General features: G+C 34.8%; 1 protein-coding gene and 1 long non-coding RNA gene across 4 annotated transcripts in view; one reads left to right on the plus strand and one right to left on the minus strand.

Annotated features, from left to right (window-relative positions):
* Nucleotides 1-542: 542 nt before the first annotated feature.
* Nucleotides 543-21,684, minus strand: PLK4 (polo like kinase 4). 2 transcript variants are annotated; one of them, XM_026698018.2, is made up of 16 exons: nucleotides 21,459-21,684; nucleotides 15,985-16,080; nucleotides 15,297-15,392; nucleotides 15,103-15,217; nucleotides 13,457-14,483; nucleotides 13,003-13,103; nucleotides 11,109-11,455; nucleotides 10,082-10,186; nucleotides 9,705-9,807; nucleotides 7,612-7,761; nucleotides 5,823-5,950; nucleotides 5,400-5,488; nucleotides 5,149-5,275; nucleotides 4,757-4,894; nucleotides 3,916-4,022; nucleotides 543-1,542 (listed from the first exon to the last, which is right to left on the minus strand). In XM_026698018.2, exons 1-16 carry the CDS (start codon nucleotides 21,486-21,488, stop codon nucleotides 1,443-1,445), a joined length of 2,859 nt encoding a protein of 952 aa, XP_026553803.2. In that variant the 5' UTR covers nucleotides 21,489-21,684; the 3' UTR covers nucleotides 543-1,442. The 2 variants fall into 2 exon arrangements, with proteins under 2 accessions (XP_026553803.2, XP_087792280.1); XM_087936154.1 differs by lacking the exon at nucleotides 21,459-21,684 and adding an exon at nucleotides 16,771-17,002.
* A 67-nt stretch (nucleotides 21,685-21,751) lies between these two features.
* Nucleotides 21,752-24,523, plus strand: part of LOC113434710 (uncharacterized) — a 64,829-nt gene continuing 62,057 nt past the window's right edge. The window contains exon 1 of one of the 2 annotated variants that reach the window (XR_015744114.1): nucleotides 21,752-22,179. This is a non-coding gene — a long non-coding RNA (uncharacterized LOC113434710). The remainder of the gene's footprint in view (nucleotides 22,180-24,523) is intronic. The other variant, XR_015744115.1, reaches the window with a different exon arrangement.

The following is a 24,523-nucleotide window of genomic DNA, read 5'->3' on the forward strand; positions in this document are numbered from 1 at the left end:
AGTGAACAATGTAAAAACCAGGACTGCACAATATTGCAAATTTGGTCCCTTTTATATGTTTTGCAACATTTTAGAGCAACTGTTATCCTGGAAAAGAGTGGGATTACTTCAAAATAGAGCAGGTAATTGCTATTTTAGTGCTTTCTTCCACTCTGAAGCACCACAGAGATTAAAACTAAGGCACTGTGTCACCATAGTAAAAATTCCTCCTATTTTTCATTTTTAAATTTGTGAAACAATGTATTTTACAGTGATCTTCACGAAGAAGACAATTGAGAATATTAAAGTTCTCATGCTTTCTGTTTTCACAGTGAAGGTTAAAAAGTTTTAGAGGAGAGAAATGGCAATTAATCCTGTCTGATGTTCTGAAATGTGCTGTGCTGCTTCCTCAACATCTTAGGATATGGTTGTTTATAAATATATAAGTCTGTATTATATGTAATGTTTATTTATTGATCAGTTAAATACAATATAGATCTGATAAGTAAATAAGTAAATAATGCCACATATCTGCTAAGTAATACGGGTCTGTGATGAAATTTGCTTAAATTATATTTTATTTTCTGACTCGCTTTCTCCTTATTTTGAAACTTTTACAATTGAGACACAGATTATTGTTTTCTCCAGAACACTTTCAGTGCTGTAGAAGGGGTGTTTCTTTTGTCAGCCTTGTTTTCTTTTTCCATATTAGCTTTTACTTCCAATGCAAAGAGAATAAGACAAATACTTGTTGGCTTAATAACTTTTTTTTTACTATACTAGTTCTATTTTTCCTGTTTCAACCTTCATTTTCTCTTTAAACTATAATACAAATCTATATATAGTTTCTAGAAAAACATCCTCAGGAATGTTTCAGCCACAATAGGATTCTTTCCCAAATTAAATACACTAGAATGGTTATAAACCTGTTTCTTGGAGTGCATGCAAGTGTACAAAACGTATGGATTCTACTGTAGATTAGAGTTTTATTAGTACACTAGTATCACTGTGCATACGAAGACATTTGTGTTAAATAAATCAAGGGATCTAAATTATCACTGCATTTATTTTTTAACACTTTTGCAGGGATATTTCATAAAAAGTTACAAAAATATAAAACAATAATAAAACAATAATTTTCATATCTGAAAATAGCATAAAATACAAAATATTTACAGGCATATATTGATTGCAATAGCAGAGGAGTTTTTTTTTCTTGAGAGCTGCGAAAACAGAACATGCACATATATACATTTGTGGGAGAAAACCAAGATGGTTACAGGATTTTCTATAAATTACATAAAATGCAAGTAATTTTGTTTTAATGTTTTAAAAGTAGAACACTTATACATCAAGTCCAGTCAGGAAAAACCAGTCTGGGTTTTTTGAAGAAAGTCTACTACTGTGAGTATAAAAAGAATTTATTTTCATTCAAGTTATTTAAATTTGTCATGCGCAGTTTGTCAGTGGGGGCCAACTGGATTGGTAAACATTACCAGAATGGAAGATAGACAGTGCAACTTTTCTTTGATGAATTCTGGAAGTTTTTCATCTTCTCTATACCTGGGAAGATACCAATATTCCAATTTTAATATTTTGGGATAGTACCTTTTATTTTACATCATTCCAGTATATAAGAGAAATAATCTTACATTAAGAACCGCACTAAATACCTGGGAAGGACCAAAATCATAATGAATTCTGTTGCAATTATTTGGGGGAGAGGCTATGTTTTAGTTCTCAAACTTATATTAAATTGCAGTGAAAACATAAAATGGTTTGACAATGGATTCCCATGTTTTGGTACAATGGACAGATAGGATGTATAATCTATAGTGATAACTCAGAATGTTTGTCCTCTGCTACAAAGTGTATGGAGATCTCTGAAGCACAAGAGATTCTTTACAATATTCTGAGGCACTGAAGAGAATTTAGCAAAGCTGATATTAATCTACCCATGAATAACTTGTGGAAGCAGGATCTTCATTTATGGGGCAGAATTAGCCAGAAATTACTCATGTATCTAAAGGTTAAAAAAAAAAAAATCATTCCAGATTTTGCTAAGTGATGGTAATTTCTAATTCATTTAATTTATTTAAAATGGATAAACAACCATATTGAGCCAGATGATACTGGATTTTGTGAGCATATGTGAAGGATAAACTCCTGAAATGACAACTATGGTGATGGGCATAATCAGTTACTAAGAACTCATTTGTGAACTAGCCTCCTAGGCTATTCTCTTCTGAAGTACCTTTCTGGAGCCCCTAAAGCATTCTCCCACTAAATATGCTGAAAGCTTGTGCTTTGCTTTGCAGCAGGCCAGTCTTCTAATTTTGTTTTATTAAAAGTAAGTTAGAAGAGCATCAAAGTGGAGTCCACAAGCTTTAACCTCTTGCATTAAATGTTCTGATTAGAGCTATTATCTCATTAACAAATTAAACTAATGGTCTAATTTAAACCACACTTTCAGACAAAGGATAAGGGAATAAAACAGTTAACAATTATATGTTATGGTTGTATTTTGCACATACAGGTCAACCTACACTACATACATAACCTACACTATGGACAATAACATGTGGTTGGTGTATGGTACAAATTCAAAAAACAGGATTGAGTAAATTATAGTTATGTTAACCATAGATAGGTTACATTTTTTCACATTTCTCCTACATAAATATATTTTAAATATTGGAAGTTCCTAAAATTGATTCCTCAACTGCTGTTTTGAGACATGACTTTTTGTTGTTTAATGTTAAAACACAACCACTAGATGAATTTGCAGATAATTTTAGAACATTGATTTCTGCACAAGTGTATATGCATATTGTAAGAAAGCAATTATCCAGCTGCCTCCCAAAGCAAAGGCAGGAGGAGTCAATAAAAAATTTAGTTCACTAGCAGTTTCCTATTTTGTCATTGTATACAAATCAGGAATTGTGATTTTAAATAAGTTAATTTGTCTAAGAATTAAGAATTTAGAGCTATTATAATTTGCTTTAATCACATTTACTGGTTCATATATAAATCAGCCTTCACAGATTGTTTCAACTCAATAATTCCAACTGAAGAGGAGTGAAACATGGCAAACAAAGCATTCATTTCAAGTCACATTTCAACAAATGCTTACTAATGAACTATGTTATACGTTCCCTGTTTTCCTAGTCTTTTCATGAAAATAACTTGTCAGAACATGAATTATCCTATCAAAAAGCTGGAGATTACTGTGTAATTGGAGGACTGTCCATTTATAAAATGTTCAGATTGAACAAAATGGCTTACAGCATAATATGAGCTTGTAAAAAAGTGGCTCCCATACTCTTAGAAAACATTAATGTGCCACACTTCCAAGGATGGCTTAATTAATTTTTTCAACTAGGCCTCTGAATTAGTTCAATGTTCAAATATAGTTCAAATATAATTTGGCATTTGAATAATTTGACATTTAAATCTCTTTCTCTCTCTCTTTGTATGTATGTGTATGTATGTATGTATGCATGTGTGTATATATATACACACACACACACACACATACCCACAACATTTTTATTGTTTAGTGCTTTTCCTGTTTTTATTGTTTTTACGGGGGTTTCTTCTTTTTTCTTAATTTTAGTTCAGATTTGTTAAAAATACTTTATTATGTAACAGTTTTATCTGTCAAAGCGTTTTAAAAATAATATAGATGTAGCAGTAGAACAGATAGTTGAATTGATGAAAAACAAGTGGAGAAAATAACATATCAGAATTTGCAAACTGAAATTTTAATATGTAATTTTTAAAATCAAAATTGACACACTGACTACAAAAAAATCATGTTGCTTGTATACTGCATACGTCCCTACACTCTTGCTTAGAAATCAAATGAGAAAATATAAAGTCCAGAGACTGATACTTATTGAAGGATTAGTTAATAATAACAAAACTGATACATACCTAACTGTGTCACCAGCTGGAGATGTGTAAGTAATAGAAGAAACCCCAGCCTGAGCAACCAACTGGGATCCATCATTAAATTGAACCCAGACTGCCCCACTTGTCAACTAGAAGGGAAAAAAAATATTATTTCACATACGGAAATCTATAAAATAGATGTTTACCTAATCACTCAACAACAAGGATGTCAAACTTGCGGCCCACAGGCAAGATGCATCATACGCTTGGTCACGCCTACACCTGGTTTAGTGAAGGGGGAAAAAGTAGTGATATCTCACGTGACAACTCCATGACCATGCAAATTTGACACTCCAACAAAATTGATTATCAAAAAATGATCCCACATTGTAAGGTCATTACTTATATTAAAGTGGTTTCATAATTAGGACTTGGCTTCAGGTTTAAATGAGAAGCAATCTCCAGTATTTTGGTTATTTGGTTTTGTTTCAAAGTAGGAATTTATTCAGAGAAAAAACTCATTCCACTGGAGACAAAAACTTGAGATGGATGGAAATCATTGCATTCATTTTTCAATGCAAATAGTGTTGCCTACTATTTGGGCAAGGTGTAATCAGCTTTTTGGCTAATTATATACTGGCTCATGTACCTATTCTTATGCAATGTAATCCTGGCAATTTTTATGTATCTCAAGTACAATAAGAAACTAATGGTAATATTATGTTCTACTATTAACTACAGCCTAATCTGTAGCAAATATAAAAACACGGGCAGAGAGAGAACAGAGTTACATCTTTATATATCAATTTGTAACTTGCTCTCTCCTCCACTGTTGATCATATAAAGCTGACTGGGGTTTTTTCTGAGTGAATTACAGACTCACCTGAGAAGCCCAGCCAACATTCTTTACAAAGACAGACTTTAGCAATTGTGCTGAATGTGGAACACAGTCATTGGAGCTACCAGAAGAGCTCTTTGATTCAGCTGTAGCTTCTGTGAATGCAGATCCTTCATAGCACATCTAAAAGGTATTCATGAAAATATAAAATTGCAATAGTAGATCAAATTTTGCCAAAGGTTTCAACATTTAACAAAATAATTTAATTTCATTAACTATATGTGCCAAGAATTTAATCTTGTCTTTATGCACCCCAACACCATTGCCATTGTCTCTCTAAAAAATCTTGGGTAGTTACCAAAATTAAAATTTAATTTTATAGTACATTTTTTTAAAAATCTCATAATAAAAGAATGATTGTGCATGTGCTTACTTACAGAGAGGTTAATGTTAGAGGCTTGAGTTGAAGATTCAGATCTGGCAACATCTCTCTTCAAAGCTGTACTCATCAAAGATGGGGCTATACTTGATAAAGCTTTTGGAGATTCGGGATTTCCTGGTTTACTGAGATGGAGAAAAGATATATTTAGCTCTACTTGAAAGCATAAATGAAAATCTCTGAAAAAGTGTCAGCCATGTGAGAAGCAGTTGTGTTGGAAAATAAAGAACACCAAATGTGACAGCTTACCGACCAACAATAATGGGGAAAAATGGAACACTTTCACTTCTTTCTTCTGCCAGAATGGCAGTTTCTAGTGCAAGGCAAATGCGGTGAGCCTATTAAAATAAGGAAATGTATATATATACAGGCACATTAAAATTACACTAATAATATAGTTTTGTTCCTTTATGATGGAAAAGTACAGTGGACAATAGCAATAACAGTGGAAAGTATTGATAATTATATTATAAAGGCAATTTAAAGCTATATATCTGATATTGATCGATTTATTAAAACTGACCAATTGACATTATTTTTCATTGATTCATTTGCCCCAACTGTCTATCACAACTTCTTAGTTTTTCAACCACAAACATAGAACTGGAACAAAATAGATGATTTGGAAAATAATTTCACACCTCCACCTTTTAAAAAACAAAGAATATTCACCTCATTGGCATGATGCACATATATTTGTATATCCTTCTGTAAAATTTCATTTTCTTCTCTTACTGTATAGGCTTTTCCGGATTTTTCAATGATTCGTATTGCTCCTGCCGCTTTGTGTATTTTTGCCCCTAGAAGGAAAAAAAATGGTCAAGCAGAGAAAATGTACTCTCATACTCTTCAATGTATATTAAAATAAAATTACATTTGAAAATTTACAACAGTTTATTATCCAGTACCAGAATAAAACACAAATGCTATTTGTCTGCCTTCAGAATAAATATTGCAGAAAAAAATCCTTGGAATACAAGTTGCTCACTGCCTTCAAAACTTCCTACAAAAAAATTGCACAGGAATAGAAGTTCTCTTTTATGACTTTAACTCAATGTTAGGAAATAGTTTATAATCTTCAGATTATGATTACTCATTCCAATGTCCATTCAGAATTATGCCAGCACTGAATGAATGGTTCTCATAGTTCTAGATATCACAGCATCCTCCCAGTCACATGATCACGATCTCTGATACCCCCCCCCCCGTTACATTGCCCAGAATCATGTGTTTTGTGACATGGGCAGCTATATAAGGGTATCTGAGGAATCGCCTTATCCCAATAGGACTAACCCGCCCCACTCATTCCAGTGGAAAGGGCCAATTTCGGATCATGTAGGCAGGCAAAAGAATTTTGGCTAGCTAGGCGCAGAAGAAGAGCCTATTTTACTGTGGTTCCTGCCCTCTGGAATATTCTCTCTTCGGAAATAAGGTCCATCCTCACATTCTTGGCCTTTTGTAAAACCCCCCAAATTTGCCTTTGTTTGCTTGGCCTGGGACCCCAACGGGGACCTGCTATGGTGGGGGGGTGTCTGACAGGATAGAGAAGATTCTCCCTCCCTTCCCCCCACCACAGCTGCTCATAATCTTTTAAGCTTTAACACCGTGTTCAATTTTTCTAATTGTAATCGTTTTTACCACTTTTTAAATCTTTTATTATAAGCTGCTCAAAATTGCTGTAACAGCAAAATGGGCGACATAGAAATTTAATAAATAAAAATATAAATTTGATAGATAAATAAAATCAACGGAGAGTCTAACAGAAAGTCAGAAGTTGTAGTCCTCCAAAATCCTGGCTCACTGACAGCAACCAGAACTGCTGGAATTGCCATTGCTAAGCAACATGGTGATGCAACATGCACGTTACAATTGTTTAGCAACAGAAAATTAGTCCCTGTTGCCACTGTAACCTGAGGATTACCTCCAGTGATCAGTTGCATGTGGACATTTTGCTAAAGGAGTTTGAAAACTACAAAAAAAAAAGATTTTAACTTTGCTTCTCTGAAAAGGAAGTTTTCAGCTATTGTGGAGATTCTGAAGGCTACTTAAAGGGGCTTCGAATTACACATGGCCATGTCAATTGCACGCAGAAGTCAGTCAAGAAAAAGTGAATACTAACATTTAATTTTCAAACAAGTTTTATAATAATCACAATCACTTATGAATATCATAAAACAAAAAATTCCTTATGTAAACAAAAAATTGCGGTATATAAGTCTACGTGCTATTGGTAGAAAAGCACAAGAAAAATATATTTAGTAGTGCCCTGTATATTATAGCCAAATATATTAATTTCAGTTAAGAGTTTTAGTATATTTAGTGTATGATGAATCAACTAGCAAAATTCTTTAAAATACACAAGTTAAACAATTATTAGCAGAATAAAGTCATGGTCAACTAATAGTTTTATTACAAACTTAACAGCTGAAGGAAATGTGCAGAAGAACTGAAGGACATGTACCATCATAAAAACAAATTTCCGCATCTGCAGGAGCCGAATTTTCCATCAACATGCATTTGGCATATCTTGTATAGAAGGTGACTTTGGGTGTTTTGGATCTTACCAACTGCACAAATTTGGCAGCATATTGATACTTTTTCCAGTACTTCTCTAAAAGAAAGAAAGTTGTTACAGTTCACTTTATCTTTTCACTTATAACAAGCTAATATATCTTGATTTTAACCTAAGAAAAACATTTTTCCCTATGCTCTTTATACATAAATCATTGAAATCAACATTTCATTTCTGTTCCTTCCTTTGTTTTGATATATCTCCTATGGGCCAAAATTCCAAATATCATTGCGATACAGATTTATGTTTATTGTTGTTATTTTAAATTGATAAGAAAATGCACAAATCATTGTGGCAACCTTAGTTATTATTATACAAAAAATGTGTGGCAGTAAACTTTAAATAATATGGTGCCTACTAAAACCACTTGAAAAAGAATAGGTTGCCAGAATAAATAAATCAGCCTCTATGAAGTAATATGCAGTGCTCCTAATAAAATCATTCCTTTGGGAACTTGGCTTGCTAATCTTTCTAAGGTCGTGAAGATTTGGCTTTGCTACTTAGCCAAGTGTGTGGTTGAACCCATATCACAGCTACTTCTATTGATGTGTGGGTTGATTTTCTACCTTGACAGCCATATATGTCATTTACTGATTTGCTATGTGTTTAATTCTGTGTTTAAATACTGTTAGTTGCCTGGAATCATATATTTAAGATGGGTAACCTAAAAACTATGGGAGGGAAAGGGAAAGAAAGACAACATAATAGGATGACAGAAGTGTGAAAAAGTAAAGTTATTCCTAGAGACAGGTCAAGATAACAAGCTTCTGTCCAAAGAACCATAAAAGTCAAAGAAACTTCAGTGGCACCTGTCTAACATAATGCATGGAAGAGAAATTGCTCTAACTTAGGGGTAATGTACCCCTTGCATCTTTATGCAGGATTGGAACATTCTTGCCTGAAATTGGCAAACTGCTACCAGTGACAGTAGTCAACAATGGACTCATTCTGTGCAGGACAACTTCCTACTGAAGCTATTTGATTCGGCCAGTTTATTGCTAAACAGAGGCTGCTTGGTCAGGCTGTAAATACATGTACTCTTATAGAGATGGCAATGGTGAGGAGTGAAGGCAAGCATGTGTGCATAGTCCCTGGCAGGCAGGGGGCTAAGACTAATGGAGCAGGGCTCGCAGCAGAGAAGGCAGTGAGCCATGTCTGGCACAACAAGCCCCAGCAGGCAGATTGGACCTGCTGATGGGAATGTGCAGGGGGCCAAGACTGCTGTTTGTAGTGGGACAGGCTAGCCAGGAAACCAGTGGACAAAAAAGGGGAGGCAGTGGCAGCAAGCCGGCATTGACAAAGCCCCCATAGCAAGAAGGAAGAAGAAAATAGGAAAAGTCAGTTGGGGGCATCAGAGATAATGCAGGATGCCTAAAGGGCAGAGATGGAGGGAGGTAGAGAGATTGAGGAGAGTTGAAACAGAAATGCGACAGGCAGAATCATGAGAACCTGGCCTAATGACTACAACTGGGACTACCATAATTACCATAGCTAAATGATGCAGTTGCATTATGTTTTTTTTTTTACCTAATGACTACTTAGTGACAGAAATTCTGATCTCAATTAGTTCAAGGATAGTATTAGCAAAAGTCCTTTAACAACTTTTAATGTTTATTCCAGTATGTATGTATGTACACACACACATATAGATACATATACACTTACATACATAGAGCTGTGTATATTTATATACCTACTGACACACAGGATAGTAGGAAACTGAATGAATGAACTGAGAAAAAATGGAAAGTTATCAAGATTATATTGCACATTCTATAACTTTAAAAGACATCACTGTAAATTATAATTCTTTAGATTACTGGTTTATCCTCAATCAGCAGGGTACTAATACACGCTGCTCGATCATTTCCATTTGTTCCTGGTTTCATTCTGTGTCAATCTGATTCCTGTCACAAATTCCATCCAAAAATGAGATCTTAAAAGAAAAAAAAGTCTAAATGACTCAAAGAAATTATAATTACCTGGCAAGTTGTCAAAACTATATACATTTAGGTGCTCAGGAGATGCTGGTGGTCTGTCATTAAGAGGAACACCTATACCTTCATTTGGATGGTAAATTGTGACCTTAATATACAGGAAAACAGTCTCATTAAATTATAAAGTAAACAACAGTTAGGCAATAAAGAGTACTTTAAATTAAAACTGCGTAAGTTCTCAATTCAAACTATTTGCTCTAGAATGCTTTGTTATCTTTACTGATCAACATCTTCTGCAAATTTTACAGACACAGATTTAGAGATCTTAAGAACTTCAGCTGAATTCTATATAATATGATAATGTTGGCATAAACATTTAGTTTAGCAATATTTAAATTAGAAAAAAATAGAAATTAAGTTACCTCATTTCCATCACAATAAATCTTTAGAACTTCTTTTACAAACTCCTGTGAATTATATTCCTTTAGAAATTCCATGCATACTTCTCCTGTATCTAGAATACTCACCTAGAATATATGTTGAAAATCAACAAAATAAATAGAAATCTAAAGAAAAACTTCCTTTACCAAATATGTATATCTGTAGTGCCAAAAAGTTATTTATAATATATTACATATTGCTATCAACCTAAACAGAAAAAAATCCTTGTATGCCACTAAAAACGAATTATAGTTTTATGTTAACCAATGCATTAGACATGGATATTAGTAGAATAAAGGGAGATGATCAATGGAAAAATATCATGAGAGTTAAACTAAGAGATTTGAAATAAGGATGAGAGGAAAAAAAATAAAACAATAGCATTCAAATAGAGACAGATGCAAAATTAAAAATTAAGGATTGAAAGGAAGCCTTTTGAGTCCAATAACTGCACTGGAAACGTTGAAGTCAGTTATACTTGTTGCTGTTATTTCAAAAAATAGTTACTAAGCACCATGAGTATACCAGTTTTATCTTTTTAGATACTGAATCTGAACAGAAATTTATCTGCATAAAGATGCTGGATCAGCCAACAGTAATTGTACTTTCATATTCCACTGAGGACTTATTACTCAATTTGTATTTCCACTGAGGGAAATCCTGAGGGTACAAGTTTTGTAGCATTGAGAATTAAGTATGCACACTTTGCTTGCAAGCAACAGAAATAAATTGAATCTATGTATTTATTGTTTGTACCCACCTACTTTAACTCAATGCAAGAACAGAGCTAGTCACATGCAGTGGCTAATGTTTGGGGGTTTAGTATTTTAGAAAAAATGAATGTTAATCATAAACACTATTTTATATTTTAGCAATTTAGACACATTTAAACAGGGTATATCTGTATAATTACATTATGTTTCTAACTAATTTCTATAATAGTATTACTTTTCTATTTTACTTTTTATTTCTGCAAAGATATTATTTAGAAATGTACAAAGCTCTTACCACAGCATTTTTTGTTTTCTGCCTTATTGGTTTCAGTCTATGAGTATTCAGAGGAGAGACGATATTTCGTAGGAGGGGTTTTGGGTGTCCGTACTGTGATTCTTTGTCTCTGTTTTTGATTTCAGACACAAGATGGAGACCAAATGCAGGTGATAGCAGGGCCTTTTCAGATTTACTTGGAAGTCTAGTGGTATATTTTCTTAATTCTTGTGGTCCCCCAGTTGATGCAGAATCAGGAGAAATTTTACTTTGTGAACCATTTCTCGCTGTCTTTATAGCCTCTTGAGGCATACCAAGATAGAACCGACAATCCTCATTTATTTTATATGAAGGTTCTGATACCTGAACTGAGGTAGCAAAATAACATTTTAATCATTTTGGAAATGCATTATGGAATTTTTCCTTTAAAAAAAGAAAAGAGTCAATTTTAAAAAAAAATGAAGTTAACTCTTTCATAACTGATACAGCATATAATTTTAACCTAAATGTCTGATTCAAATATAAAAATGTTCAACAAAGTTCAATTCCCCTTAAATTACCTGATTAAGATAGCATATACAGTATGTATGCATTAATGTAACTGATAAACGGGGTTTCTTACTGGTTTTCCCAAGTAAGAAACCCAATTAACAGCAATAATATTTCTATTGACAATACTTAGAATTTTAATTTTAATTTTCCAGTATTCAACGTTTATATGCCCTGATCAGATTTCTGTCAGTCTTCTGCATTAGACACCTAATTATATGTGTTCTTCCTTTCAAGATAAGCACATATGGATAGGGAGTGGTAAAAATAAATCCCAACAGCTATCCTGATAAAGTATATGAATAAACATATACCTTCTGTCAAAGGAGAAACACAATTAAGAACAAGAATTGAAAAGAGCATTATCCAAGGATTCAGATAATCCCAACTGTTTATCCTTGGTTTCAATTCCCCAAGGATTTCCTAGCAATTAAAGATGCTTAAGATTTAACTACCATAGTTTTAAATTACAGCTGTACGTTTGTATTCTTTCAATTCCAGCTGTAATGTGATGCAGTGGAAAGAAAACTACTCCTTCCCGTCTGTTCCTATTATTCTTTTCCCCCCTCTCACATATAAACTAATGCTAATTACTTATTATATATATATTTCCAGGCAATACCTAAGCTTTTGAAAAGAATAAAAAATTTAGTTTTGAAAGATAAAAAAAATATTACTTAAGAATTAAAGTAACAAATTTTAAGGACACATGTGGACAATTCTAATTTTTGTTGAAAGAGTAGTTATTACTCTTTTTTTCTTATTTTCAAATTATAATGTGATCTATTCAGAACACCAGTTTGTTTTCATTCAAACATCGAAACATTTTGTATCAAGTAAAAGCTAGTTCCTACATTCCAGAACTCTGCATTATAATCAAGGAATCAAACTTGGGATTCAGCTAAGGATGAACATACCTATCTCAACTCAGACATAAAGACAGAGGCTATAAAGTATGTTCCCTGTGATTCCACCCACCTCCCGCCCCTAAACTATACATGTCTTAATTGTTCCTGCAAATATTTGAAAATAATAAAGTGACTCATATTAATATCAAACATGTTATCTGTCCCAATTGCAACTTCCTATAATATTGCAATATATGTATGCTTGAATATATACAAGAATTATGTCTTTCTTCTATTATACACAACAGGCTTAGAAGAGCAACTTCCTCTTCCTCTAGAGCAGATTTACTCTTCAAAACAACCTCCCCCATATTCTCTAACCCCCCCCCCCCCAAAACAATTTTCTATTTTTTACGTATCTTTATTGGATATGTCCACAAAGTTTTCCTGCAAATTTTCATTGTAAGAATTACTTGTTTTATACAAATTTAATGTACTCAGATTAAATAAATCCATACCACCAAGCTGTATATCTCCAAGCCATTGCTGCATTGTTTCAGTCTGAGTTTTCAGTTCTAAGAAAGCACTGTCAGGCTTTGTTGGACAGGGAAAATCTGAACTAAAAACAAAATAAGCACTCTCCATTAAAATGCATGTAAAACTTGCTAATCTTTAAATATTTACTTAATGGGATAGATTATAAATAAACATATTACAATATAAACAACTATTTCAGATAGAATCTGTATTTAAATTGATAAAGTAGCTGGCTTATTTCTTTAAACCACATTTAAGGGTTTCAGCTTACATTTGTCCATATAATTGGATACATTGAAATGTACATTTCTAATATTATACCTGCAATGAAAGTATTAGCAAACCAGATTCATTACTTATCATTATGTAAAAGAAAGATAATACATTTACAGAAAACCCAATTAAACCCAATCAAAATAAGATTTCAATTTTTACCAAGGCTGTTGTTTTATAGGTGGTGAAAAACGTTTTTCCACTGAGTCACAGTTAGTGGGAAAGTCCTCCTTAAATAGAATTGGGAAATCGTGACAATTTGCAGGAGAAAAATCTTTTGTATTTTCTATTAGTCCTTGTCTTGGTTTTGGGAGGATTTCCAAGGACTGGCACCTTTCCACTTGACTTGATATTTCTGAATTCTGACTGTGAGATGTGCCTGATCTTTCAGAGGAATGGGCCCTCCTGAGATAGCGTGAATGAGGTCTTTCTTCAATTAGCTGCATTATTCTTCCCCTTCCAATATTGACAACTTCATTTACTGGAAGTCCCTGGTTGTCGTGAGGGCTTCCACAACCAGTTGCAACATTGTTAGCACTCTTGTGTTTAGGAAAAACTGTCATTTTGTTGGGAAGCGGATGCTCGATTAAAAGTCTTTTCTTTTCTTTTAAGCAGCCACTTGTACTGACACTGGGAGAAGCAGTGGAAGCGATAGAAATTGTAGCATTTCCACTATCCATTGAATCTTCTACGTTTCCTAAATCTTTACTTCTTACTGACCTACCACTGGACATAAAAGGATGATCCAATACAGATGAAAGGCTTAAACGATCTGCTGGGTTTTTCCGAAGTAACTGGTGAATGAGATCCTGAGCCTCTCTTGACAAAAATGCTGGCATTTCATAATCTGCTAGTACAACTTTGTTCAGAGTGTTCTTTACTGTATCAGTATCAAAAGGTGGCTTTCCAGCCAAAAGAGTAAAGAACATACATCCTAAAGACCAGACATCGGACTCAAGCCCATGTGCACTTCTTGTAGCTATTTCTGGAGAAATATAATTAGGAGTCCCACACATTGTATAATGTTTTTCGTGTGGCATTTTCAGTTGTGTTGCAAGTCCAAAATCAGCTATCTTGATATTCATATTGTTGGTGAGTAAGAGATTAGAGAGTGTAAGATCCCGATGGAGTATTCCATGAGAATGCAGATACAACATTCCTGTAATAATTTGATGCATGAAGTTCCGAACTGTATGGAACAAATAGAGATACACGTTGCTTAAATCTTTCTCATGCAAAATATATATCATATACATTCAGAGAGAAAGCTGACCCATTCACAGAACTCATAAAGGTAGGAATTAAGAAAATCTCAGCTCTGTCTGGCTCAGGGGTTGACTCAGCCTTCCATTCTTCCGAGGTCAATAAAATGAGGATCCAGATTGTTGGGGGAAATATGCTGACTCTGTAAACTGCTTAGAGAAAGCTATAAAGCATTATGAAGCAGTATATAAGTGCTATTCCTATTACTTACCAATCTCAATCAAAAGCTTCTGATTTATAGAACAAAGCAAAGAATCAAAATTTAGTTTATGCTACATGCAAAACAATTGCTGACTTTTTCCTCTGAAATCTCATATCTTTTGTGCAAACATTACTAATAATAAACTCTGAATTGTTTCTCAAGCTGAGATTAGTTGTATATTAATTGTGAATTTGCATCTGGTACAAAATTAATATTTACATGTCATATAAATGCATTGAAGTATTTGGAAATTTCAATTTCTGAAATTCAAGTAAGGATTTTTTTATGTAAAAGTTTTAAAATGCACATATTTTTGTATACAATCAAAATGTAGCAATCTTACCTTCTTCTTCAGAAAAGTGATTCTTCCTATTTTTTAAATATCTGCTCATTTCTCCATTATGGCACATCTCAAGGATCAAATACACGTAGTTACTATCTTCAAAATAGTTATACAACTAGGGAAAAAATAAATAGTTATAACAAAACCTTAATTATTAATTACTAATTATCCAAGTTCTAAAGGTAATTTCTTACTTCAAGTATGGAGGGATGCTTCAGTTGACAATGAATCTTCACCTCATTTTGTACCCTTTGTACCATACCAGCTTTGTGCATAGCTTTTTTGTCGATCTAAAAAAGATAACAAATCTTTTCAGCTTATATACAAAAGTGAAAATAAGATAGAATCAGCAAATACATTTAACAGTATAATGAATAATATTATTTCAGGTACAGACTGCTTTTTTACTCTCAAGCCACAGTTTTGAATGAGTTTAAGTGCTAGAATCTCATGTTTGATCACAGAGAAATACATGAACTGAATCAAAATAGCATTATTTCCAGTGTATCGTTAGGATCTGGATATAAATATTGCTTTGAATACCTTGTAAGTCATATGGAAATATAATGAACTTTCTCATAAAACAAAAGCCAACTTATTACCTCAAACATGTTTGGCTGTGTTTTTAAGTTTAAACAGCAATCGGGTGGGACTGGGCTATAAATGTGACATACTATTATTACACTGTTTCTGTGGCAATAAACCATTTCCAAACTGGTAGATGCGGAAGGACAACATTCAAACTAGTAACATTTTTAAAACTCTACCAGTGTCAGATCCTAGTCAGAAATCAGCCACACTGGTGCAAATAAAAGAATAACAAGCATGAAACGTGGAATTTATTAATCGATTAGTTTCTTTATTGTTCTGCTGGTCACTTACCATTTTAATAGCCACTTCAAGCCCAGTTTTCAAGGATACAGCTCTGTATACGCCTGCAAAGGAACCCTTGCCCAAAAGGTTCCCTACCTTGAAATCCTACAAATGAAAAAAAAATCTCATATTATCTCATTTATTGTTTACCCAATATTAGCCACTTTTTAATATGCTACATTACACATTTTCCCATTCTGAAAATGAATCTTTACAGAAAAACTGTATTAACATTTAATTAACAGTTTAAAATAAAATAAAAAATAGTGAAATATTTAGAAATAAATAAATCTGGGGCCAAGTAAGAATATTATAATACTGGAAGAAAAAAAAAACTGCTTCTGTGTCCCAGGGCAAAGATTTACCAGATGCAAATATGACTGCAACACTGCATCTATGGTAGGTTTCAGCCTACAAACATTTGTTCTATAAACTTTACAGCGTTGCTGGCTTTTTAATTTTTCTTATTGCATAGAGTTCAAAAGTTGCTTATAGAAGCCTTCAACTCTCTCCTTGTTCGCATTAATAAGAGATAAAGACCTAATGAAAAGTCTTGTAATCTCGTAAACCCATGGAAATTCCCGATTTGGGTATGTGTGTGGGGGGGGGGATGCTAACGCAACCCCGTTCCTTCAACACTTCTCTCTCAGCACAATTGCCGTGATACACACTCTTTCTCTCTCTCTCTCTGTGTGTGTGTGTGTATTTCCTTCCAAGCGAGAAGTAGCCCGTCAGTAATTCGGAGAAAAATCTTAGGCATCTTAGAGCCGCGGTTTTGCTTAGGCAGTGCTCTACCTTAATGGAGCTCTCACAAGGCAAGCAATGGGACATGCCGGCGCAGGATACGCCGTCGCCCGGCAGAGGAGAGAGCAGAAGACTGAGGAGCCACTGCGGCATCCTGCCCGGGAGTCGAGCCCACTGAGTAGTCTGAAGCTTAAGCTATGCAGACGAGCGATCTTGCCGCCCTTTCTCCCGCTCCCAAGGGAGACGCGGCTTCCATCACCCGCTTCCATAGCAGCAGCAGCAGCAGCAGCAGCAGCAGCCGCCGCCAAGGAAATCCTCCGGAGGGGACCAAACCCGAACACCCTCCCTACCCCTCCCAGGCCCTTGGGATCCCGCGGTGATTTAAGCTATTGCCGCGCCGCCGAAAAGTCTGTTCGTTTGGTCGGGGAGTGAGGCAATGAACAGAACCGATCGAACCGAGTCAAGTTATCTCAACGGTAGCTGAGACTTAGAGACTCTGAAACCAAGCCCAATGCTTTAAAGGAGCGTCTGGACCTCCCTTCTTCCCCTCAGGAAAGAAGCGAGTGCCTGGACCCATCTGAAGCAGGGACTTTAAATCTGCTACAAGTTACCTGTATGTGTATATTAGAGATTAGGACAATTCTCTAAAGCTTTAGTAAAACAGCCTTTTCTAAAGCGCTGTCGTTCTATTGTCTAATGGAAACTCCTTCCCCTTCTTTCCTCTCAGTTCTAGGATGGGCTTTAGATTGTAAAGCACTCTGAATTTAAGGATGGCATGGAGTATAAAATACAGGTAGTCCTCAATTTACGACCACAATTGAGCCCAGCATTTCGATTGCTAAGCCAGACAGTTGTTAAGTGTGTCACTGAAGTTAAGTTCATAACACTGTTCTTAAGTGAATCTGATTTCCCCATTGACTCTGCTTGTCAGAAGGCCTCAAAAGAGTATATTTTCTTGATTCTGGGATACCGCAACCATCATAAATATGAACCAGTGACCAAGCGTCCAAATGACCATGAGTATCCTGCAAAGGTTATAATTATGAAAATGGTCATAAGTTATTTTTTTATACTGTTTGTAATTTCGAACAGTTACTAAACTAATGGTTGTATGTCAAGGACTACCTGTATCAGGGTTATGATAAACTAGAAAGTATTATAAAACAAATACATTATTTATGTAAGATAGGTTGCCGATTTATTTTAAAAAATCAGGCTAAATACTCTTCATACTTTGGGAAACAATTCTGTCAAACCTTGCAACTACTAGCAAAATATAATGGGATATCTGACAATATTCATGCTGTAGACATACTCCCCAATGTAATGGCTGGATTGCAAAGGCTATATGACTATATGATAATGATATGTCAAAAGGTTTAGTAAGCACAAAAGACATTCCATCCTGCATTTTCAACAAACACGAGTAAGAGAAAATCTACAGGAGAATCTGCCAACATAGCTACCTGTTCCAGTTAAGGCAGTTAAGGTTTTTTAACATAAAAGAACATGTTATATCATTTATACAATTGTTACATATTTGCAATAATGACTTATAAAATATGTGATACCAGCATGCACAATCCTATAAAGAATCCAATTTTTGACAAAAGCTCTGATTTGAGAGATGTTTCAGCATACTACTGCAACTGCTAAACATGTTTTCCCAAGGATTCAGTTTTCTACCACTCTAAATCTTGAATTGCAATCAGACTAAAACTTTGTTTCTAAACACAAGCACTATGACATTTTGAATTTAATGTGTGAATATGAGTATTTTGCAAATACGTTTTCTATTTTTTGTGATATGCTAGTTGTACAAACCCAAATTATTAAAACACTGCAAACATAAAATCTGATCTTAATACCTGTACTCATTAAAAAGCTTAAAACAGAATAATGCTAGTAAAAAGATGGCATATGCCATCTTTTAAACAGCTGTGCTTTCATAATTTTTTGAAAGATGACTTTAAATAGGGGATTATTTGTTGCATTATTGACATAAGTAAGAATCTGTAAGAGATCCTTCCAAAGAACTTTTAGAATTACATACTAAACACATGAGCATTATCAAAGGTAATATCAATATCACATAAACATGTGTTCCTCTGTAATATTTAGTCTCTTACATTCATTTTTCTTTTAGACAATCCCTGTCAGCAAAACTGATCTGTATATGTATATACCTATGTGTGCATGTTCACACAGATATACAATTATAAAATACAAAACATTCTCAGGAACTTTATGAAATATTCCAGCTTGGTCTCTGGTGTCTACTTTAAAAATCTTCTAATAAACAGATTAAAAAAGGTTTTGCAAACAAATGGAGGCTTGTTAGTTCATTTTCTAGACCATCAATCCATGCATAATTGAGACCAACATACATATGTATTTCCTGTGGAGTATTTTCTTTCTGCCAGCTTTTCTTTCCATTTCTTATCACTTTCAGAAACAGAATTATCTTACAATCTATAATACAGGTAGTCCTTCACTTATAACAGTTCATTTAGTGACCATTCAAAGATTGGAACTGAAGCTGAAAGAAGTAACCTATAACCAGTTTTCACACTTATGACCTATGCAGCATTCCCCCAAGGTCACGTGATCAAAATTCAGACACTTGGCAATTGATTCATGGTGGTTGTTGTATCTCAGGGTCATGTGATCACCTTTTGTGACCTTCTGACAAGGTACAGCAATGGAGAAGCCATTCACTTAACAACCATTTTACTAATTGAACAACTGCAGAAAGGTTGTAAAATGAGGGGGGGTTAACCTAACAATGGTCTTAGCAACAGAAATTTAGCGCTCAATTGTCATCATAAGTCGGGAACTACCTGTATTGTATGCAAAGAAATAATAGATCTGAGAAGTTAGAAATGTTACCATGTACTCAGACTTACACTTGGAAAGTAATTGTAATGTCTAATAGAGCAACGAGGGTTTCAATATTTAAAAAGGTGAGAGAGTGGGGTCTCTGAATATATTGCAGTAGGAAAGGGAGCGCCTGTTGCAACATTCTTAAGCAATTATGTCTCTTTCCGGCATTGCATGTAGCTACTTTAAGCTGTTCTAGAGCAGCACTCTCCAACCTTGACAACTTTAGAACTTGTGGACTTTGACTCCCAGAATTCTGGGAGTTAAAGTCCACAAGTCTTAAAGTTGACAAGGTTGGAGACCCCTGCTCTAGAGAGGTGATGTGTTTGGTTTTCAAAGAACGTTTTTGGAGCGGAATCGAAAGTGTTATACATGAATGTCACAAGAATTCCGACACTGGAAGTAATTTCTGGTTACATTTCTATCTGCTATTCATTCTGGTAGATTCTGAAACAATGATAGATGGCCAAAAACAGCAGGATAGTAACTGAACTAAATTCATAGCAAATAATTTAGTCTCATAATATTTTAAGGGATTAACTTCTAGTCTGTAGTCTGTATAGAACTGCAACTGTAAATTCAGGATCATGCTTTTGGAAAATGTTGTCCATATCCACTCAAAGTATTGAGTATTCCTATTGTTTACAAGAGGTTTAACTGTAGATTTCTCAATCCAATTTTCTGACGCATATTGAACTATAAACTAACCTACTAGTTGAAGAACCTGCTGGACTGTATTGTTGAATGCTTTGTGGCTCAATGTAGTTTGTGTATATCTCAGTATACAGCAGTTTACCACTAAGAAGGTAAGATTGTGATGATTGAAATTACCTAGCTAACTTTGGATTAAAAATCAAAGCAAGATTAGACCTGCTTAGGACAGGACAGCTCCAGGAACTCTCAAGACTAAACTACGTAGGAATCACAAGCAATCAACCAATCACAAACCACTTCTTTGTTGTTGCCCCCCAAAAATCCAAACAATATAGAAGCGTCCATGAATTCACCAGAAATCAAGCCTAACTTCAACCAGAGATTCATTTATACACCACTTATAACTTATTCAACAAATCATAGTTGAACAAAATGGCTTACTTCATGTGTAAATCTATCAGGAGCTGAATGATTTAAGAGGGTTAGGATAGAATTTAATACACAGAACTGTTAGATGTAATTTGCAATTATCTAAACTATTAATGTTGAAAAATTGAAGGCATGCTTCATAAAGTATTTCTACAATTAAATAGGCCACGGGCATATTGTAACTATGAATGCTTTCCACATGGGATAATTTGCATAGGATAATTGAACTGAACTTGTTTCCATTGTTTATTTTAAACCCCAAAGGTTTAAAATTTTGGAATTGAGGGTACATTTTGCTTTGTTTACAAAGGGTAGTCTGGCTGATCTCAATTGATCCCAAAGATGTTAATCAGGGTGAGATTCGGAAGTTTAAAAAAGCATCTGGGAAGAAAGCAGTAGCAATAATTTCCGGACTAGAAAACAAAGACGCGTCCAGGAAGTTACCTGGAGTCGAGCTTAATAAAACAGTTTTAGGATCTCGCCCAACTATCCGTTTATGCGGGGCAAGAATGAGGTCCTTTTCCACCAAGAACCTCAAGAAGTATCTTCTAGGAAAGGAACCCGAGCCGGTAATAATTGATCGTCAATTGGGTTCTGCAAGAGTGATGCTTTTGCGCAACTTCTGTCATGATAGGTGAGATGTGACTACTGGATCACTCAGAAAACCTCCCTCTCCTTGACCGGATAATGGTTGGACGCAATCTTTCCCCAAGGAGCGAATGGCCAGGCCCATCCTTTTTCCCCGCCCCGCCCGTAGTGTAATGGCCGTTCCGCACCTCAATCTTCTCGCCGATGCAGGTCGCCATGGTGAAGGCGATGCTCTCACTCCTTCGTGTAATCCGTTACCGCTATCGCATGACCGCCTAGTCTGCGTTTTTGTCGCTACGGTTGTCGGTCCACAGGCCTGTCCTTCCCCTCTAGGGGGGTCGGGGAGAAACTCCCTCCTTGCGAGGCTCCATTTTGAAAAATCGCGCCGTTGCAAATTTCGCCCAGAAAGGCTGCGTCTGACGTCATACGTCATTTCCTCTCTCTGTTCCTTGAGAAGAGCGCCTGCGCTCTTGACTGTTTTTGATCGTCGAAAAGGGGTACAAAAGCGCACGCGCAGGAGAGGTAGTCAATTTGCTGTAGTGTAGTGGGATGGCAGAATATATAGGAAGGAGGTTTCAAGCTTTATAGCAGGAGTTAATTATGTTATAAATAAAATGGCTATATTCATAGAACACATCTACTCCTAGTTTACAAAGTGATCCCAATTTATTAGGTTTACCCAACGCGCTAAACCATAAGCTAAGAATGGAATTGTTTGAGACTAAAAAGTGATTTGTTTGTGGTTCTGTGTGCTGAACAAATGCAGCCAAAATATGTTAGCTATTCAGCAAGAACTTCGTGCAGGGGTCGTCCAAATACTGGAAGCATACGTTGAAGGCTTCTTTCATTGTTTCTATGCTCCCCCTATTCATTTATCTTCAGTCTACAAGCTACTTGTGTCAAGCCAAGGTACGTTGAACTCCACTACATAAAGATGCTAATCCCGAAATTTTTACTTTTTGTATTGATCCCACCCAATCTAAGATTAATCTATCTCAGCTGTGTCAATAGGATAAAATTGGAGAATTTAGTGATCCAGACATTGTAGCTGTGTCAACAACTGTTAATTGGAATATCTGACCCCAACCTGGATCTTATAGTCTGCTATTCTAGTGTTTGCATGACTGGTTTGTTCAACAAAAGGCAAAGTTGGTCGGCTTTGCATAACACATTAAGCCATACCACATTCTGAGCTCATACACACAGCCACTTTGCTATACTGTCCTGGAGTTGGGAGAAAAGTGTCAGTATATATAACGCTGTCACAACAGGATGGCTGTGATATGAATCTGGAAATAGGAGCTAGGCTGTGGAGAGGGCCTTTACATGTTCTCTGTGCAACCCTTATAAAAACAACGAAAAGTAATTTTCTTGGCTAAAATTCAAACATTGAACAATTGCTATAAAAAAAAAGATCCTCTGTCCAGTTCTGTCTGACTCTGGGAGGCAGTGCAGTGCTCATCTCAGTTTCTTATCTGAGGGAGCCAGTTGTTTTGTAAGCTTTGCATTACCCCAGGGCTCAATAGTGTGGATTCATATACTGAGTATTATTATGATTGGATTATATGTTACATTATTATGTGAATTCATTTTTTTCTTACTGCTTTGGGTGAATTTAGCTGTTGTGACTTATATCTTGACATGGGTGAGCCCAGTGAGTTGCAGTATAAACCATAAATCTTTAAATGAAAGACGCTTTAGTGTGCTGTGTGAATCCTATCAACAATTAAGAGAGTAAAAAAATGCTGTTAATCTAGTAAAACAGCTTTGAATCAATTAACAAGTAGATATAGCCTTCAGAATAATGTCGGCAGTATATACACTTGCACAAGACAAAGTTGAAGGGAGGGGGGTTGGTGGGAATCAAGAAAAAGGTAGATATAATGTAAGATAAAATATAGCCAACCAAGCCAGGTAGACCAATTACAAACACAAACTATCTAAGGCAAGTAGGACAAGCTGCAACATATAAAAAGCCCACAAAACCCACTTCTTTGTGTCAAAGTACTGTTAATGTTACTTAGGTTGGTAATAAACTGCAAGAAAACTAAAATCCTAACATAAGGGTAGGACTTTGCAGCTTGATCCGTGCAGTTTTCTTAGCACTCATAGGAAAGTATTAGATCTAGATTCCCTTACAGATTGCCCTATTGAGAGTCAGTCCTGCCTGGGTCATCTTGATTCACTTTCAAAATCAGCTATTTGTTGCCACACACATTGCAATTTATTACTGTTCTGCAGTAATTTAACCTGCATTTGTGCTTTATTTTTAATGGTATAGCTGTTGCATGTTATACACTGTTTTCTAGTGGAATTGAAATTGGAAGTTCTTGTCATTCTGTTCTAAAGGATAAAAGTTACCAAGATACTAATTAACAAGATAAATGATATGATTTGAATCTTGCAGCATGATGAAACATTCTACAGCTTATAAAGAAAATCTAAATAGTTCATCATTGTTCTTGAATAAGATATACTCAAACTTATGGTTTTCCAACATAGTGGTAACTGAAATTTAATTTAGATATATTCTCTACTATTTTATTCTATCATGACTTAAAATATCTTTTTTTTTAAGAGATCACCTTTTATATTTCAGATCAAAACAGTCAGGTTTATATAAGGTTTATAAATTATCAGTCTTTCTACTGTATATTGAGTATTAATAGACTATAATGGAAAATTACTGTTACTGAATAAATGTTACGGTTATTATGGATTTTTATTATTCATGGTTTTATTGGTTTTTAATGTTTGTTAAGCTGCTCAGAGTCGCTTCAGAGTGAGATGGCAAGCAAATAAATCTAAATAAATAATATAGATTTGTAATAGCTTCTTAGATTTCAGCAGAAAGTCTAATTGTATAGATAATAGATAAAACATTTTAATGTTTACATTGTTTTTAGGCTATGAAGAACCCAGTCATCCTAGACTCTAGAATATTACTCCCATCACAGATATCCAATTGAGAATAAATCATAATTGTAGAACAGCGAAACCAACAGCAATAAAGAAGTCTTATGTAACAATTAGTTGAGGTTTAAGAAGTAAATTTAAATATTTATTAAAAATATATTACATACAATCTCTAGCAATTTGAATTGCTACTTAGAGGTCAATTGACATATTTGTCAATTTGTGCATGTCACTATGCAAGATTCAATTTATTTACATATATAGGAAACATTTTGTAACACTGTTTTAGATTTATGCAAGTTGAGAACACTCCTGTGTCCCACTGGGCAATATTTAT

The sequence above is a fragment of the Pseudonaja textilis genome, chromosome 6 (genome assembly GCF_049901715.1).
Source record: "Pseudonaja textilis isolate UNSWEBS1 chromosome 6, rPseTex1.2, whole genome shotgun sequence".
NCBI classification, from domain to species: Eukaryota; Metazoa; Chordata; class Lepidosauria; order Squamata; family Elapidae; genus Pseudonaja; species Pseudonaja textilis.

Coding starts and splice junctions, on each gene's coding strand:
- PLK4 (XM_087936154.1), bottom strand. CDS start 16,872: ATGCCGCAGTGGCTCCTCAGTCTTCTGCTCTCTCCTCTGCCGGGCGAC. Junction 15,393..15,984: donor TTGAAGTGGCTATTAAAATG/GTAAGTGACCAG, acceptor TATCTTTTTTAG/ATCGACAAAAAAGCTATGCA. Junction 9,808..10,081: donor TTTATTGTGATGGAAATGAG/GTAACTTAATTT, acceptor CTGTATATTAAG/GTCACAATTTACCATCCAAA.